We start from the raw sequence: 20650 nt of genomic DNA, 5'->3' as shown, positions 1-20650 counted from the left end.
ATGTTTGATATAATTATGTTTTTAATCTCACAAAACACATTGGTTAGGTACGCTGCAATTATGATTCCTAGTTAACGGTGAACCTGAATGATAGCAATGCTCACGGCATGCACAGTTGACTTAGTACACGCTGTAAAACACCAAGGAGAAATATTTTGTCAGTGAACTGCAATGCAATACCTTCGGGTTGGCGATACACATAAAATGAACTTCCTGCCGTGCCATTTAACACAACAGTGTAAAAACTATAACTTGCCTTAAGCATTCATGTATAAACATAAGTTCATCAAGCATTCGGAATGGCGATACTTTTTTTCCGTATGCAGTGATGTCATCGAAATGAAAGTAACGAATAACCTTTGCAAATATCGATGTTTTTGTTAAAATTATATATGGGGTGTGGGGTAAATAATTAAAGCGGGTTGGGGGTTGGGAGGGTAATGAAGCTAGGGAAACGAAGGGTTTGGGGGAGCACCTTCCCAAATTTAAAAAAAGAAACACATTCGATATTGTTTCATTATTTATAATTCGTTGAACAAGTTTTCATTATTATTTAATTCGTTATGATCACATGGAACCTTTTTTTCTTTAGTATGTTCTTTGGAAAGTGGCCTGCAAGGAGTGAGGAAACAAAGGGAGCAGAGGGAAAGTTTGGTGGTGAGGACTGCAGAAAAAAGTGCTGTTGTAGGAGAGATGTGTGGTGAAGAGCAAGGGAAAGAGGGCTGGCTCAGGAGATTTACAAACATGCATATATCAGTCCCTGGCATTAGAAAAAAAACGATTTGGATATTGCTGAGATACAGCAGGTTTGGGATATCCCAAGTGGTTCCATATCAGTTGTGAGAAGCTCATGGTACTGAAACTTTTAGTTGACACCCATGGATGTGTGCATCCTTATTTAACCTCAGACCCCAGTCTGTTCACTCTGATACCCAAATGGAGTGAATGATGTTGCCTACAATGACACACACAGAGGGACCAGGCTCTGTGTTGAGTGGACCTTCAGCCATCTGAAGGCCAGTTTCTGCTGCCTGGACCGTACTCGAGGGGCACTCATGAATAGGAATGAAACATTTGGCAAAATTGTGCTGGTCTGTGCCATGCTGCACAATATGTGTCTCAGGAGACTTGTCAGTCTACTCCTGATGTGGACATGCCACCTTCTAAGGCGGCGGATACACTAACTGTGGCTGAAACAGTTGCACGCAGTGGCCGGGATGAGGTCAAAGCTGGACACATTTTACGTCAGGAGGTCACAGGCAATTTTTTCTGAGCACATTTCTTTCGACAGGCCACGCACAACTTTATATATGTTGTCACATTAAGGATTAAACACATGTACACATCTACACAATAAGGAATGTCCTGGCATTGCTTCAGGTGATCTAATGTTTAATGTGAAATTGTGCACACATCCAACACACCCTCCACCCCACTCACCACCTCACCACAACACCATCTCCAGCACCCCTCCGACAACACCATCCCCAGCACACCCTCCCCTACCACCTCCCTCTCCACAAGACCATCCCCAAAACACCCTCCCCCCACCATCCCTCTCCCCTGTGCCTATTATATACAAATGTACAGTCACTTTCATGGCACTTTGCGCCTACAAGTGTCCTCCAGCACCTTCAGAGCCAGACTGTGCATAGAGCAGTGCCTTGGTGTGCTAAGCAATGATCTCTCTGTGGGGATGACAGAGGTGGATGGATCAGAATCAGGCCCCAGGCTACGTTGCATGCCCAGGAGCATGTTGGCCTGTAATGCAGCTGGATAGGCTGAGATGTCCTCTTTCAACCCCCTCACCCTCTGCCTGACACGGTCCCGCTGCATGGCTCTCACTATCCTCCGGGCAGGCAGCCAAGTTGCTGGTGTCCCGCTCAGGTGCCATGGGGGTATCATGTGCCAGGTGGGTGGGTGTGTGCACAGTGTCCACTCTGCAGCTACCAGCATCTGGCTCCCCTCTCCCGTCCTCAGTGGCTTGTTGTTAAAGGGTGGTTTCAGGTTCCGGGGGTGCAGCACTGCAGCAGTCTCATCAGATGATGTGCAAGCACTGTCACGTGTGGTGCAGCTGCGCCCTGGTGTCCCATGGCGTCGCTTACACCTGCCCTGCCCATTGATTGGCCATTCAGGGGTGGTAGTTGATGTTGTCGCCCTGGAGGCCCGGCCATGGGTCGTCAATGGTCCTTCGCCCTCCTCCTCCTCTGCCTCATACTAAGTTGGCTGTGACCCTGTCAGAGGACAAATGGCATACTGTCAGTCTTCTTGCATTCCTGTACCCTGGCTTGCAAGTCCCACCAGCTAATTGTTTGAGGAACATCCCACACATGTAGGCGGAAGGTAATGGTAGTTTATGGGCCATTGCATGTGACCACAGCAATGTGGGTATAGTCGCTGCTGAGGGTGTCCACACCATGGGCAGGTGCTTTTTGCCCATGTTGCTGCACAGGCGGCCAGTTGATACAGTTGGTCTGTGGGTCCACTTTGGTACATTACCCTTCTGAGCACCCATGGGTGCTACAATTGCAGATTCATGCTGCTGTGCTTGGTCATATGCACAGTTTACACAGTACCCATGCATGCAGTCATAGCATTGGGCCAACAACGCACAGGGAATGATGCTATTCTGTGCCCCCCTGTCATGTCTGTGGGGCTAATGTGGCACACAAGGCTACTGGCTGGATCGCCCATGCCTGCAACTGGCTCTGCATGGTCATGCATTGGGTGGCGTATACTTTTTGCCATGTGCTAGCATCTACCCCTGTCCATTGGGCTCATCTGAGCTAAGGGACACATTATTTGGTTTATCATTTGCCATGTGTATTGAACAGATGGGGGAAACAAACTCATCTCCTTGTTCGTGGCTGCTCACACCAGCCTCTGCTCCACCGACTACCTCGATCCCCTCCATGTTGAGGATGGAGCTGGACTTCTCCTCCCGCGGGGTCAGGGCAAGGGCTCCGTGGTGCCACCTCCGGTGGCCAGTGCCTCCTGTCGGTATTGGCAGAGGAAGCTGCACACCCTAACCCTGAGGTAATTCCATTGCTTGCGATAGTCATCCCCATCCCTGGGGACCATGCCTACAACTGTTACTTCTGGCTGATAGATGACCAAATGGAAGACTTGCGCTGCCCAGATTTTTTTTCTTTGGTGAGTGCCATATAGCTCTTCACAATGGACAACCACCTAATCAGTGAGGACCTGGAGTGCTACCTCACTGAATTTGGGCTTCTTGGGACATGACTCCTGTGTCCTGTTGCTGTGGATGACTGCAGGAAGTGGTGCATTCAGATGGACTAAGTTTTTAAAGATAGCCGCTGCCTCGCTTCCCATTCGGCGATGAAGCTATTTCAGCTAACTGTAATTCCGCCAGCGGAATTAGTGTCGACTGCACTGCGGTAACAGTAGTTCTACCGAATGCCCGCGGATTTACTGTCGGGGGCTCTGTATCTGCGGTATTTCAGGTACTGTTGATTGTGTGTGTGCGCTCTTAACAAGTAGTAATGCAGCAGTAAATCTGCCACACACCACAGCTGTAACGGGTTTCCACTGTGCAGAATTACCAATGTATTACCACCAAACGCATAATGACCCCCAATGTGTTGAAACAGCCAAACAATCCATGCTATTTGTTACCCATAGTTCTGGAATCATCCTGCATTAATCACAATCATAAACATTGAAGTGTCACCAGGACAGCTGTGGCCCTGGAGATGCAAACATATGAAAATGTTTAATGTATCCATAAACCCCTACGTTGTAACCCACTTTCACATTGTTGAAACTTCCAGTTAAAGCTACATAGGGCCTCATTAAACGGTAGGCGGTAAGGGTTTACCGGTACCGGTAAGGGCACCGGTACCAGTGAACCCTTACCGCCTTACTACGAGTTCCCGTTGCGGAACCCGACCTTAATGGCTGGTTTTACCAGCCGTTAAAGTAGGGTGCCGCAAAGGGACCTTGGTGCTAATTACGGTACCGCAATTTGCGGTACCGTAATTAGCGCCTTCCCCATTCCCATTGAGCCCTATGGGGGTAAAAATGGGAATGGGGAAGTGCCTTGGTGAATGGGGAATTACCGCCCCCGCTCACCTTGGAGTAGGGCGGTAATTCCGCCATTCACCTAGGCGGACACGGTAAAATACAGGCGGCAACCAGCGCCATGGTTACCGCCTACCGTGTAATGAGGCCCATAGTCTGCCTGACACCTTATCCCATATTCTTCAATACATGCGCACATTGCACGAAGTCTACATTACAAGGTGGGCGGTAAGGGATTACTTGCCCTACTACGAGTTCCCTTTGCGGGTCCTCCCTTAACGCCTGGTTTTTCCAGTTTTCCAATTTGCGGTACCGTTATTAGCACCTTCCCCATTCCCATTGAGCCCTATGAGAATGGGGAATGGCCCTGGTGAATGGGGAATTAAAACCTTGGAATGGACCCGTAATTGCTCCATTCACCAGGGCGGAGTCGGAACGAGTTTGGAGGCAGCCATGGCGCTAATGATGTCTTTGCTTTGCCATGTTACTTGAAAAAAACATTTGTTAATAAATCATAACAACTCAAGCTGAAAACGTTTTCAAAGTTCTTAACAATATGGTGAGTATTATGCTGTATTACATAGAAAGTTGTTATCTCTCTTTGTTTTCGGAATTCGCATTTGTGTGGCTTTTAGACATTTAAAGCATAACGATTATTGATCAATTGATTTACATTGCCCTGCCATATCTTCACTACAGCCATCAATTAGACCTGCATACATGGAAGGCCTGCAACCAACACACCCGGGATTAGTAAATCCCAGTAGAAATAGGAACTACATGCACACAATGAAATGTTGGGGATTTGGGAGCAGTAAGAATAAAGATAGTATATGTTAGAGTTTGGATGAATGTAGGATTAAGGATTAAGGTTTGTACCGGTAGTTTCTTTGTAAGAGATCAAAATATGTATGTAGTTTGATGAGAGGTTTCAGTTCATAGAAGTGGTAGGATTTAGTTTGTGCTGGGGTATCTTAGTTATGAAGGTAGTAGGATTGTGTTGTGATGTGCTTGGCTTAGTGGCAGGGTCAAATCAGGGAGCACCTGTGAACTTTAAAAAAAATAGATGGCATGTAAATATTGAATGAGCAATGTTCATTCACGATGTCAGGTTACAGTTTATTCAAACTCCTTTAGTCTGGCCTCTTATGTGTCATGGAAGAGAAAACAAGATGATGATGTATTATAACATTTATACTCCATGCCATTCATTAGGCCAGGTTTCGGGAAGGAGATTAGCAGTAACCATTGCTAACCACACATGTAACAAAAGCAGAAGGTCAGGATATGTGGAAACACAATAATATGTTGTCAAAGATAGGGAAAGAAGAGGGAAATAGGGTTTCTAAGTGTCAGTTGCATGAGGCAATTGGGTTGCTAAAATGGTTAAGACCAGTTCTTGCAAAAATGTTCCCATCTCTAGAGGGTTGTTGGTAAGTGTCTCTCTCTCTCCACAGACTATAATAACACAATGGGCCTCATTCCGAGTAGGGCACAAAGGGATACCGGGCACCGTTAAGGACATCAGTGCCGGTAATCCCTTTGCGCCCTACTACGAGTTCCCTTAGCGGGTCCCGTCCAAAACGCCTGGTTTTACCAGGCCTTAAGGACGGGACCCGCTATGGGAAATCAGAGCCAATAACGGTGCCGCAAATTGCGGTACCGTTATTAGCTACTTCCCCTTTCCCATTGAGCCCTTTGGGGGCTCAAATGGGAATGGGGAATGGTTCGGTGAATGGGGACTTACCGGTCCCGCCAAGGTTGGACTGGACCCGTAAGTCCCCATCTCACCAAACCAGACACGGTACCGGTATGGGAGGTAGTCATGGTGCAAATAGCGCCATGACTACCTCCATACATGGAATGAGGCCCAATCACTTATTCATTCCCTTTCTTGTATGTACACTCTTCTGAGCCTTTTCGGATTATGTTGCCAGACCAGCACAGGGTGGTCTTCCACTCTTAGACAGGCTAAGATTTTATTTGGAAGGACTTCAAAGGCCTTATGCTTTGCCACTGTCGCACATTCACCAGTATGTCCTTGCGCCACTTAATGCATTTATGGATTCTTCATTGTTACTAGTGTAGAGTTTATGTATGCTACTAAACACGAGTCTCAATGATTGGGCTTAATGCTAGAGCTGGTGTGACTAAGCATGCCCATTATCCTTTTCTTTATGATTGAGTGCTTACAATTTCCAAGATTGCAACATGTTCCTGAAGAGATAAATAGCACTTGAAGCACTTATTGCATCTGGCCGGTTATGTACAATAAATAGGAGACAAGGTATGCTTAATAGAATTGTAATTACCAGTTGTTGCAAGTCCACACAGCCTGTATTTACATTCTCAATCTCCCAATTGAGACTAGCGCCTACCCACACCAGAAGACTTCAGCATGTCTCGTTCTTGCTTTCTTTTGGGTCTTAATATTGAAGGACAAGTATCTCTGGATGTCTTATTCTTCCCTGGCCCACGTTTCCTTGAGACAGATGACATTGAAAATTGAAACCCTGCAGGAACTGGTGCCACTCATTATTAGCCACATCTTTGTTCACCCCAGTTATATTCCAGGATAGCACCCTATACATAGATTAGGGAGTGAGATCCTACCACTCCCGGTTTAATGGTGGTCCATCAATGTCTCCTTGGTTTGTAACCTGTTTGAGAACTTCTTGATTACCAAGGCTCTTAAAGGTGCTTGAACCAGGGGGTGGTGTCCTACACCAAAATCTGAAGTCACATTAGGCCCTCGTTTAGTACCATTAGTATTCCACTTAGGTAGGGGAACATTGGGTCTCAAAGTGATTTTAGATCCATGGGACAGCTACAATCTAACCTTGATAGTTAGTAGCCCCTGGACCAACCACATATCCCTTAGAAAATTCATCAAGTTACCCGGCATACTCTGGTGTCTACAAATGACAATGTTGTGCCTAATCAGGGTGACTCCTGATCTTCAAGACACACTTGAGGCAGCCTTGAGACATTGTGCATGAATACAAAATGGTCATTTGGTCCCTTTCCCGCAGGTCTTCAAAGAAGTGGAAGTGTGTTCATCCCTGTGCCCCAGCAGTGGTTAATGTGGTTCTTGGGAACACAAGTCCCAAATTCGGAGTGAGAACGAGCAACACAGTGGTCGGCCTGCCATGTCCGTGGTTTGGTTTCCATATGTCTTTTAATGACATTGTAAAGAAACAAATGAATGGGTCAACCTTCCCTGTACCTATGTTTCAATACAAAAATTCACGTGACACACCTTGTTCAAATTAGTATAAAGTATATTTATTCAAGGTTGGAGACCTACTGGTCTGGAAGCACACATCAATAAAGAGTTGTCCACTTTAGAACATAAACCAAATATGTAACAATACCGCACAAAACAGTTTGAAGTACATTGGGACTCACAAGTACAATCAGACTAGAACAATATTAGGCCTACTGTCGTATGTATTACAACACTGGTCAGAAACCAGATTACAACATTAATTTGACAACAAAATAGGAATTTGTCCATGTAACAAAGTGTTGGTAAATCAACACTGTACTCTTAGTTCACAAATTGGTCTACACAAATGTGTTTCTGCCCTCGATGACTGTTGTGCCAGTTAATCTTGAAGGGGCCTTCATCAGGACGAAAGGAGCTGGTGGAACTGCTCTATGTGTGTGCTGCGTGGTGAAGAACCCACAGGTTTTAAAAAAAAGGGAGGTGGTTCCCGTGATGATTCGGGTGACCTCTGTGGTTGAGCTTCTTCAACGGAGATTGGCCAACCTGTATCTTATACAGTAAAAATGCGTGAGGCAGATGTCTGCTTGGAAGTCTAGATATTCGTCTGTGGTTGTTGCCAAAAACGTTAGACCTGCCAATTACTGCTGGGCCATAGAGGTGGTGGGTGCTCAAGATGTATTCTCTGACCCTGTATTCCGCGTTGGTGGCCAGGATCAGGGGAGTATAATCGCATGCTTACGCTGTAAAGAGACGCTGTGGAAATTCAGCGTTGATCGCCCTCGCGGGAGTGTCAGCTGCTGTATGAATCCAGCTGCCCGTATCTCCGGGTGTCTGAAAGTGTCTCGAGGGAATCCCAGCAACGGGGGTTGTTAATGACATTGTCAACTGGTTTTGAACAATACCTGCTCCCTGTTAATTGACTGTTCCTAAGTGAGCTACCTAAAGCTAAGTTACCATTGGCCTCAACTGTGCCGACCAAAGCCTTTCCCACTTTCAGAAAAGAGTGATCCACTACATTGACCTGAGGCTTCTGGACTCTTGTCCCACTTGAAAGGTACCCACTCAGGCCAATTTAGACGCTAGCTGTTTAACAAGGACCATTCATTTTTTGGACACTATCTTTCAAGTTTTTTTATTTCATAGCTAGTTCCACTGGGGGAGACCCTGCCTAAGGGAAATCACAACTCTTCCCCACAGCCATATTTCCCACCTTTGAATTTCTCTTAGGGCTCCTAGATTTAGTAGGAATTCTATTTGTTTTCTTCCTCACAACCTTTTTCTGTTTCCTCAATTGGACTTTCTCCCAGGTTGATTTAGTTCCCGCTCCAATCGCCTTCCTTTACCCCCACCTTCACAATATCCATCACCTACTTCACTCACTGGCCCTCATTACAACCCTGGCGGAGGACCATGGTGCAATTTGCACCATGGTCCATGGCGCAAAGCTGCCAACTCCGCCATGGGGGTTGGCGGACTTACCGCCCCATTCCGACCTTGGTGGGGCGGTAAATCCCCAATCCCCATTTACCCTTCCCCATTCCCATTTTTGCCCCATAGGGTATAATGGGAGTGGGGAAGGCGTTAATTACGCCACCGTAAATTACGGTGGCGTAATTAACAACAGGTCCCGTAGCGCCATGGATTTTTCCGCCCGGAAAAACCAGGCGAAAAAAGCACCATGGCGCTACGGGAACTCGTAGTAAGGCGGAAAGGTACGCCATGCATTACGCTGGCGTAAACCCCTTTCCGCCAGGGTCGTAATGAGGGCCACTGACTTTAATAATTCTGTTCCCAGATTTAATAAAGGCAGTGGTGGAAAACTATTGCATGTGAAAATAGATAGGGTAATAACCACTTTATCAATTTCGACCAGAGCCTGGTCCAGTGGAAAGGAAGGGAGGGCCAGCGTGTGGGTATTCCATGTTCTACTTGACGCCAAACGTTCGATAACACCCGGCAAAGGTGAACTATCTGAATTTCCTACTCCAGCAGGGTGTAAATAATTTCAACTCCCCAACAGCCCTGGTCTTTTCTTTTTCCTACCAAATAATTGTCCAAGGATCCATTGAGCATAGACACAGGCTTGGTAACTCCCTTTGCTTGAGGTTGCCCTTTTGTAATTGGGGCAGAATCTATATCAGCAGTTTCCAAGCAGGTCACAATTCGATTTTGAGCCGCCGTATTGGATTTGCTTTGTACGTCAGACAGCAAATAACCAATTTCAGAAATTAACACATTAACTTCCCTAATGGGATGAAGCATGTTAGACATTGACCGTGAAACCCAGCCACACCAAATAGAGCACCAAATAAAGAAAACACAAAAATACTATTATCTACAATTTTGCTACTCAGGAATTAATACACATATCAGAGACATGTGGACTAGAGCAGTTAGTCAAAGGAACACCCTCCAGGGACCTAATGGACTATGTGCAAATGAGAAATATGTAATATGGAAACATATGCAGATACTTAGCTGCTAAATATAAGACACATTAATTAATAAAAACAATATTTAGCTAAAACAATGCTCCCTCTGCACTATTGCCTAAAGTGCAATAACTCCTATGGACACACAATATAAAGTGTTATGTAGCCTCTAGGACCTGGAGAGATAGCAGCAAAATAGCAGCAGATACTAGTGGTGCAAATAGTGCAGTAGTGCAATGAGCACAATAAGACACATATTACTAAACACATACTAAATACATAATGATTATAGCCGTAACAAGCACAGATAAAACATGTTTCTTAACAAATTAAAAACAAAATGAAGCACAATGGATGGAGGAGTACACAAGGACAAATTCAAGGACAATGGAGTCCAGTCCTAGTCAAAGTGGCACTTAAGCACCCAATATACAACCAACAACTGGCCGTGCATAGTAAATAGTAAATAGTACCAGTCAAAGCATGCAGAGTGAGGCATGCCCAATGGCTCAAAGGGCTGCCACAGTCTGTTCCCTTCCCTCGCTCCCACCCATGGTAAACAACATGTTAGGCAGCACAATAACACAATGCTTTTTACCCTGGTACCACTCGATTGGCCTTATTAGGGGAAGGGATGAATGTGACTAACAAACACAGAGAACTAAGCTAGCTGCCAGCTACCAACTAAAGGCGGCCACGGGTGTTCAGTATATTTAGTGCAATCATGCACGCTATCTCCTTTCTTTACTAGTTATGCTATAAATCTGGCTGAATGTACCACTCGGCACCTGACAATTTTAATCAATACGTTTTTAATAATTGCTTCTGCTCTTTGAGGTATCATTGTCTTTCCTTCTTTTGATATTAGCTTGCCTATACATAGGAATGACTTCTTTCTGGCAATATTGCATTTGCTCTTTCTCAACTTTGTACCCTTTCTCAGCCAATTCTATCATCAGCTTTACTGAGTCTCTCCTGCACTCTTCAACCATGTTTCTGCACATTAAAATGTAATGTACATATTGTATTAATGTGCTGCTAAGTTGTACATTTCCCAAGTCCATCTGCAGCACTCGGTTAAAGACCGAGGGGGATTCACAGTACCCCTGGCGTAACTGAGTATGTTTTAGTTTAATTCCTGGCAATATTTACATTTTCTCTTTGTTAACTTTGTACCCTTTCTCGGCCAATACTATCATCAGCTTAACTGAGTCTTTGCAGCACTCTTCAACCATGTCGCTGCACACTAAAATGTTATCTACATTTTGTATTAATATGCTGCCAAGTTGTACATTTCCCAAGTCCATCTGCAGCACTCGGTTAAAGACTGAGGGGGATTCACAGTACCCCTGGGGTAACCGAGTATGTTTTAGTTTAATTCAGCAGTAAGTGAACAAAGTAAAATACTGCAACTCTTCAAGCAAGGGGATGGGAAAGAAACCATTCTTTAAATCAATCACTGTAAAATATTTAGTTTTGGATGAAATGTTACATAATATTGTATTTGGGTTTGGAACCAATGGGAACTCTGCCTCAACAATATTATTCAGGGGGCATAAGTGTGAATAAATCTCCATGATCCCCCTGTTGTTTTTTCCTCGGGTATAAAGCTGTGTTACATGGGGAATCTGAAGGCAATAATATCCCTTGTCACACTAAGGCGGCAATAGATTCATAGATACCTTTGTTAGCTTCTTTTGACAATGGATATTGCTTTACTCATGTAACATAATTCCTTGATACAATTACATGTTGACTGCCCCCACTCATTTCAATAGACTGACGTCATATGGACTACTGGTCCACAATGTGCTCAGTACGTATGCCAAATCTTCTTGGACATAGGACAGTACATTTTTTTATTAATGACCTTCTATGAGCTATCTCCCTATTTTCAATGTTTAACTAATATGTAAGACTTACATTAAACATCCCGTTGTCATCTACAAACAAGCTTTCCTCTGTTAAGTCAGTCAATCTATGTCCTTTGTCAAGGGCTATCACAGTTGTCCAGTTAGCCCCCTCTGCATCAACTTTGTGTAAAATTACTCTGTCTTCCCTCACTATTGCTGCTTCTAACTCAACTGCAATTATCGGCAAGTTCCTCCATGTCTGTGGGTATTTCTGGTCAAAACTAACATTCTGTGGGTAACCGCAATAGTCTGTCCTGTATTTTTGGAAGCCCTGCTAACAATATGTGTATCTTGTCAAGGAATAGTTCCGGGTTTAATCGCACTTCTCTTTGTGCTTCCTGACCATAAAATGCTGTTATGAATTCTAGTGCATTCACATAATGGATCCCTGGGGGAAACCATATTATCTCCTGGTCTGTAAATGAAATTGTCATGTTTAATTTACTGATCAAGTCTCTCCCCAATATGTTCACTCGTGTCTTGCGAGAATACAACAACGGCACAGAGGTGTTGTGTTCTCCTGTGGTAATGGGTAAAGCATCTGTAAAAGGAACCATATTTGTTGCCCTAGAAAATCCTTGTACACTCATGGCAATGCCTGACATGGGGACCTTCCCTCTTTAACACAAGATCGAGTAGGCCCTGTATCTACAAAGAAGGAACACGTTTTGTCACCTATGGTCACCTGACCCTCGGTTCCACTTGTGGGCCTGGTGTAATCCATAGGATGGAACACATCAAGTCTTTCTGTAGGCTGTAGTATTGTGGATACATGTCCAGTCCTGTGCCCGGGAAAGGCTTCCCTCCCACTACCATCACAACCCCTATTCTAGGTGTAGGTACCTGTGCAAATATGTTCACATTCCATGGTGTCACTTCATTCTGTTGTGTCTGTGACTGCATTGGTGTTTGCTGTATCTGCATCACTGTTTGCTGTATCTGCTGTGTTTGGTGTAGCATCCCTTTTTACGTCTGTTGTATTTGTGGTGCTTGTTCCTGATACTGCGTGTGATCTTGGGCATAATATTCAGGGGGCACTGCGCTATATAATGGGTGGTTGGCTGGTCCCCCTCTTGAACCTGCTGCTTGCCAGTTCTGTTGCATCCCACCCCTACTTCTGCATATGCATGAAATGTGTCCCATCTCCCCACATGTCCAACACTCCTGTGGCTGTCCCCCAAATCTAGATTGGCCCCAATAAACCCTCCTTCTTGTGAAGCATGAAATCTGAACCTCTGCCTCTGGATGCAAACCTTTGTCCTCATGGAAAATATTGATACTCTCACCTTCCTGCAAAATCTCAGATTACTGCTGGCTGTAGCTGTTGTTTCCCTTGTGGATTAAAATGTTCTCCTCCACTTGTTAATACTGCTCCTTCCACTGAAAATGCCTACAATTTTTACTGAACTAACTTTGCTTTTTCAATCTTCCTGTCCTCAAATTTCTTTCTGTCTTTCTCTTGTTTTAACCGACAATGGTGAACAATCGTCAGTTGTATCTCCACCCAAGGCTTCGCTTCCATTCCCACAATTGTTCTCAATTGTGTTTGCACTTCCTCGGGAAGTCCCTAACATAAAATATGACAAAAAATAGTTATGTTTTTGTCCCACGGTTTTCTTATTTCTATCCGTCATTTTTCTTGAACATCCTGAACATAACACATTGAATCTTCATTTGCTCTCCTTTTGCTAGTCATAATTGTGCTCATGTCTGACGTGTCTGGGTACTGGACCCAAAATGCTCTACATATTCAGCTCGACAATTATTAACAGATGCTCCATCATCATTAGCATTTTCTGCTGTCACTCCAGGATTTCCTGCTCACTTCCAAATGTCAACAAGCTGGTGTTGTATGTCATCTACTGCTATGGTCATGCCAGCTGTCATTCTGTCTAAGTCATAGATCCGCCCGATGTAAGTGATGATAATTTACAAATTACACCATCCTCTAACCCCCCGAGTGCCATCCCTCCTGCTCCTGTACAGATTGTCAATCCTCCTTCGTATAGCCCCTTTGTCCCTTTCATCTGGAAATGTATGCTTTTTAAGAATCTAATGAACTTCCTTGCTGTGTTTCCTAAGCCCCTCTCTCTTTCTCTCTATTCTTGTTTCCCGTTTCTCTCTCTGTCTGGGAGCGTATGCCCCCTAATAATATCATCAACCTCTTTTCATTGCCTTTCTCTACTTTTTTCTGCGTCTTGTCTCTCCCCATCTTCCTCTCCTTTTCTTTCTTTTTCCCTCTCCTCACTTCTCATTTGCTCCCTTTTTATGTCTGCCTCATGCTTAATTTCTCACGTTCTTTGTCATTCCTTCTTTCATTCACTCTCTCATCTCTTTTCTCTTCTTCCTGCTCCTATCTTTCTCTAACTTCCCTTTCTCTTTCTTTAAAATTGCCCATGGCCTTTTCATCCAACTTGAGCATTATCTGTCCTCCTACCCTTTCATTCAATACAATCACGGTCTTATCCCTGTTACACTCCCTTCTTCTCTACTGCTGGACCTCCTCCCCGGCTACTGTCAGTTTTGCTTGTAAGTTGCGGTGCTCATCATATTCCACATGTGTGGACACTGGTTTTTGCTTACTCATTTTTTTCCACTTATAATGTCTTCACTATTGTACGCTGGGGATTAGTATACCCCGCTGCTCCTTTTAATGCTCATGATGGATATAATCCCTCTACTTCCGAAGACAGGTCCGTGCTCTGGGGTGGAGGAGGAGGAGCCATGGGTGCTATGCCCCCTTCACCATGCTGATTAAGCATCTATTCTATCATGGGTGTCTCCTCTATCTCTTCCCCATACATCCTCTACAGTTCCCGAAAGACTAGTCGATTCTGTAACTGTTCTCCCTTATGCGTGGCATGTAAATAGGTGCACATGTGTTGCAGTACTATCTGTCAGTATGTGCGGTACTGTGGTAAGTGCATAACCATTTTTCCCTCTGTGTCCTTTACCCACTGTGTGTGGAATTTAATGATTTTGTCCTTATACTGCGGTAATGCTTAACACAGGTGGATAATTGGAGTGTCCCCCATGATATTACGTCACAGCTTAACTTACCAATACTTACCACATTGTATTTCAATTCTCACTCACCCTCTTTTAACTTCCTTATACACCCTTCCCCAACAATACTTCTCTTGCACCCTCCTGTGTCACCAATACTTCAGAGCGGCCCAGTTTCACATGCTGTCCTCTTTCCTCCTCCCCACCTCTAGCCTGATGCCATGTCATGCTTCACCCCTTCAGATGTCATTTTTTACACTTTTCAGTGGTTATTTCCTATTATAACCGTTGCAATCTATATATTTTACAACACTACCAGGCCACTAGCCATGTGCTTTGGCTGTAGCCACTATACATGTGTATCAGACCCACTAACCAGGGGCTTCACCCCTAACCTAGTGAGCATGGCCTTCAGCCATGGACAGTGAGCATTGCCTTCAGCCATGCCCACTGTACATTTTTCATCACTACCAGGCCACTAGCCATGGACTTTGCCCTTGACTAATGGGCACAGCCTTTGGCTGTGTCCACTGTACATGTGCTTCGGCCACACTAGCCAGGGTTTGTAATGTTTACTTTATAACATTACTTGGCCAGTTATTTTTCACACCCTACCTCACTGTATCTGAAAAGAATATCTTGTTTTTAACTTTTTTCCCATAACCGTAACAATGTCCTAGAGATAGGCGCGGTTATCTGTAGTTATCCGATACCCGCGGTTATCTGGTCAAATGCAGAAACAAAATTCTTCCCTGCCCTCCTAGGCTATCACCAAGTACCCCCCCTTCTCTTTGCCTACTTCCCTGACTCCCCTCAAAGCCTCCACACCTACCCAGCCCTCTCCCATCCCCTTACAACACTTGTTTCTGTGATGCACTTTCATTACCAGTGTCGGGCAACCAGGGTTATCCCGTCGAATAACGGCAGGTACCACAAAATGTCTGTGCTTCATGTTCTAAACTTCATCCTTAGCCGCTTTCCAACTCCCAAATTTCACGTGCTTTCATCTTGCCTCTGCCCCACCTCTAGCATGATAGTGATTCATTGTTTTTCACCTGCAGTTAGCATTTTTCAGTTTTTTCCTTTTCGGGTAGGCGTGGGTACACCTATGGTTATCTTTCGCATGAAACAAAATAAAATGGTGGCTCTTCATTCCTGAAAAGCCTGTCCTCTGCAATGCACCATGGGCGATATACCTATCTTTTTGGGAGAACGGGGCACTCCCTTGTCCGTCAAATATTTAAATACCTACTGGATGCAATAACACCAGAGCCTCTCGGAAATCGAGTCAAAACTTTGTGCCCAAGTTGTTTTGTACCTGGTCCAATTCCTGTCATTGGTTTTCGCTGCGCATTCAAGCAGCAATTGTTTTTTTTTTATCTACAGGAAAATTAATGGGGATTAGGCTGAAACTGTGTTTTTATGTTTTCTTAATAGCGTCTTTATTTTTTAACAGATCTTTCCTGAAATGTCCAGTCTAGGGGGACTGGTCAGTACAATTCTGTCTGCAAAATGTCAGCCAAATCTGTCATACAAGTTAAAAGCTAGTAGCAATTCATTATTTTGATTTCCTATGTATCACAATACATACTTATCTACAGTGTGGAGACCACCTCCCTATATTATAAAACTTTAGAGTGTCAACATCAAATCAACACCTAAAACACAGCCACATCCATCTTAAAGGCACGAAAGACTCACAGTATGTTTTATAAACTGAAATACAGCGTTGTGTACCGTCTGGGTGCTGGAATATCAAATACAGTGTGAAACATATGAACAGCAGAAAGGACCTTGTTGCATGGTCAGATGCAATTCCTTTTCAAAACATTGTTTTGAAAAAAGTCCTATGGATATTTTCCTTGCCCTGCCCACCTCGCACACATTTAGTTTGATCTTCCTGCATGATGAAAGACAGATGATGAGCCATTATTTATCATGGATTTCAGCATCTATATTTAGTAGATTAGTTGGCCTTTAAGGTAAGCTTAGTTCAGGACACTCTCTGTTTTGGTGTATTCTTGTGATAAGGACCTTTGGCATGGAATCATGATGGAGCCCCATCCACAGGGAAAAGACACAGTACTTTCGCTAGGTAGTTATTTATTTATTTAGTGTTTATTTGTGCATCGCTTATACACAAGTGAAGTGCTTCAAAGCGCTTCAAGGAGGGAAGGGAGCAAGGGAATACAGTAGTCATTCTTAGGCCTTGAAGTTTCCGAATGATGTAATAAAAAGTAACTAGCATGCTAGGCCTGACCTCATTTCTCCTAGTGCAAGTGCATGAAGTGATTCAGGCGCAACCAAACTAGGGAGGGAAGACAAAGGGGGGACACAGAGATAATACTAGTCCTAGTAAATTCAGGTAATGCAAGTGTACAGACAGACATACGTAGGAGGGAGAGGGGATGGTAAGTGCGCCCAGTCCAGCAGGGCCCTGGGTTAAGTGCAGAGAGGTTACACCTCTCATGGAGCATATGCTGCAAGTTCAGTAATCTGAACATAGCGCAGAGGCCCGGAGGCAAGTGCAAAGATTGGTGGGGAAGCCTGGGACCTGTGAGGCTCTGAAGGTGAGCCAGTTGACCAATCAGTAAAAACTGAACATAGTTAGGAAGGGAAGGAGGCGTGAGGTAGGAGAGAAAAGAGAGGAGGTTAGCAAAGGAGAGGAAGAGAGAAGGGGAAGCGAAGATGAAGGTCTTGAGGAGTTTCCAGAAATTAAGGAGCTCTGGCTCATGGCAGAGAGAGGCAGGGAGGATGTTCCAGAGGGAAGCACCTGCAGAGGATACAGATCTTCAACCAAATTGGGTAGTTGGGCATCTGGCAGCAGTACATCGTTCATAATGAGAATATGTATTGATATTCATAGGGGCTTTACTTCTTGCCATCTAAGAAATAAGCGTTAACACCTACACAGATAACATCTTCATATCCACGGCCTCATGTTCCATCTCTGTAAAACTGGAAATAGTGATGCAACTAAAGTTATCGAGAATCATCTTATCCTATCCAATACATTCTGGGGTACTACCAACAAATCACAGTATCCTTTAAAATAATCCACAATCTTTCCTGAGCGCATACTCATAGTACCTTTCACACTCAGAATCAATTCAACTCTTGTTCTGCTCATTGCATGAGTTCTAAAATCAATCTGCCTCAACAGCAGACCCACCCTGCATTTCCCAGATGGCCTCCCCTGCTGCTGAAGATAGACCAGGGACTCTTCAATTCACTCCTGAGTGACCAGGTTTTAGGAAACTCATGTGTTTTCCAATTATTCAGAAGTATACAACACATTTTCTATTTGAGATTCATGATTGACAACACCTGCTTTGAAGGTTTAACCTCTTTTTGCCTGAGTGGGCCTGCATTGCAATATCCTGGAACATGCATATTTAGTGTCCTTGAAAGGCGTAAGTGGCTGTAGCTCTCAGGTTAGCAGCACATTTCTGATTGTAATATTAGTCATGGAGCAAGACAACATTCACTCTCAGAGACGTATTTGTGCATGCCAGTCTGTCAATGGCTTCGGACCTCAACCTATACTCTATCCACAAACACTTTCATCCAAAGTAAAATGCACAATTTGCCTGACCTTTATCAAACATGAATTGTAAGCTTCCCAATGGTTGTGTGAGTGCAAGACAGATGTAACGTTAGCGCACAGAGGGCCTCCTTACAAGTTTGTCAGGCAGTGGTAACAGTGTTACAGGGTCGCCGTTAACCCGCCGCCTACTGGCAGGTTTTACCAGCAACCTCGTAATGACGCCTATATGTCTCTGTCAGTTTTACTGAATGCCATGACCAACAAATCCGGGCCAAGTACTGGCCGTAGCTGCTAAAAGAATTCATAGATCTTGTCTTGTTGTATCACAAAAGCTCCCATTCACATGTATGTCGATTACCCTATTGGGTCGTCTTCTTAACTAATGTTTATTATTGCAGATAATGAAGAACATATTCCACCAGTCCTTCAATGCTTACAAGACTGACATCGAACCCAGAGTAAATGACCTGACACTGCATCACTTGCAGTGCAGTTGCAAACTATTTGAGGTACTGCTGTCTCACAGGAGGATCACAGCTGCCTACATTGAGGGAGAACACACTGTTGTAACAATAGAAGGAGAGGCAGCTCGAGTGCTGAATTTTGATACTGGTGAGTTCATTATGCCTTGTGCGTTCAGCAGGCTTCACTTCTGAACATGTTTAGGCCAATATGCTGGAAGTACACACTGAGAGGTATAGTAAAGACATGTTGCAATGATGTAAGTGCAATCAGTCCTTGGGAAAAGAAATATATAATTTCAATGCAATTTTGGACCGGGTCAAATTCGGGCCTTGTCCTGGAACTAGATGCTATAGTGTAAATATACATAAAAATAATAAAGATTTTGCACTAATCGAATTTTTGCCCCAGTGGTAAATGTACTTTAACAGACAAAAGGTTTTGTAATATGGCCCTAGCTTTGCCATACCGGAGCAATACTATAGATATTTTGCAGGGTATCATGAGCATAAATTCCCCTTGTGCAAAAATATTATTTTTTCAAATGCAAACATGTTTGCACTAAAGCAGGGATTCATCTTGTGCTAATGTGAACTGCGTTAGCACAATTGTATTAAATTGAATGTTTTTATTTTATGAATATTACAGTGAAAACAATAAATCTTTGGCACAAAAATGCATACAAAACCTTTTAACATTGATTTACAAAGCAGAGGCACATCGGGCCTCATTAGAAGTTGGCTTGTCTGGAATTAAAGTGCCAGTATTAATCTATACAAGCACTTTACCAGACTAGCCGACTACAGGTTTGCCATTGGGACACCTAAGTTATCTCCAGCTAAATGCTGGAGGTAAGGCAGGTGCCTTACCAGCAAAAGCGATGTAATTACCAGCACCTATATATGCCAGTGCTGGTAATAAACGCAAATCTAATGAATGGGAAGTTGCACCGTCACTCCGGCACTCGTAATCTGGCTGTAAATGCAGCCGGATCGAGTGCCAGAAACAGTAATAGCATTTGCTGGTATCCTGATGGATTTACCGACAGGATACTGGCTGGGGTGTAATTGTCCTTAACAATGGATGCTATGATGTGGAAATAAGACCAGATGCTGCGGGTAGGTAGAAACATGAATCAGGGAGAAGGACGGTACAGCACGACATAGGAATGGGAGAGTGGAGGGCGCGATACATTTTAGGATGAAGGCCATAGAGTAGACTGGCACATTATTCAGATCGAGAGAGTACTAAAGGGGAGATTAGGTGATTAGCAGTGTTGAACAAAAGAAGGTGTCTTATTTCTCTGGAGTTTAGGAGATTAAGTCACGCGGCTGTGGGAGATTTGGAGATGAAGAGAAGTTGTAAAATGGGTCAAAGAAGACACCAAGGTTGTGAGCAAAAGCAGACTAGGGAAGGTAGTCAGGAGGGAAAAATGGAAGAGGGCGAAGGAAGAGTTAGCATGTTTGGAAAGAAAGTAAAGAACTTAATTCTTAGTGGAGTTGAGTATGAGCAAGTGAGATGCCAGAGAGACAGTTAGACATGTTTGACCATAGCTCGTAAGATAAGGAGAGAAAGGAGAAAAACTGAGTGTCATCAGAAATGTGTTGGTAGGAGAAGCCACAGAAGGTGATCAAGGTGCCGAGAACAGAGGCATAGAGAGCAAAGAGAAGTGGACCCAGGGATGACAGTTGGGGAACACCAACAGTAAGGGGGGGTGAGTGGAGAGGTAAGGCTGTTCCAAGGCACCTGGAAGTGTCTGGGGGCGAGATATGAAATAAATCAAGCAAGGACATTGTCCTTGATGCCTAGGAGAGATAGTGTTGAGCAAAGGTAAAAAAGGTTGACGTTATTGAACACAGCAGAGAGGTCGAGAAGAATAAGAATAGATGAACGGTTTGTATGACGAGTGGAAGAGATGTAGTTGCTGACAATGACTAGAGGTGACTCAGTAGAGTGCGGAGGTCAGAAGCCATATTAAAGAGGATACCAGAGGTTGGGTGTCAAGGAACTCAGTAAG

At 44.2% G+C, this 20650-nt stretch overlaps 1 protein-coding gene across 1 annotated transcript in view; it reads left to right on the top strand.

Annotated features, from left to right (window-relative positions):
• The window catches only part of LOC138581958 (uncharacterized), a 479211-nt gene that overhangs the window by 380508 nt on the left and 78053 nt on the right, over window positions 1-20650 (top strand). Inside the window, exon 5 of the mRNA XM_069652872.1 lies at window positions 18570-18783. Within this exon, the coding sequence (XP_069508973.1) occupies window positions 18570-18783 (214 nt within the window). The remainder of the gene's footprint in view (window positions 1-18569; window positions 18784-20650) is intronic.

The sequence above is a fragment of the Ambystoma mexicanum genome, chromosome 1p, assembly GCF_040938575.1.
Source record: "Ambystoma mexicanum isolate Mex_15411 chromosome 1p, UKY_AmexF1_1, whole genome shotgun sequence".
Classification (NCBI taxonomy): domain Eukaryota; kingdom Metazoa; phylum Chordata; class Amphibia; order Caudata; family Ambystomatidae; genus Ambystoma; species Ambystoma mexicanum.
The sequence above is the reverse complement of the archived record's forward strand: the minus strand, read 5'-3'. Positions and strand labels throughout refer to the sequence as shown.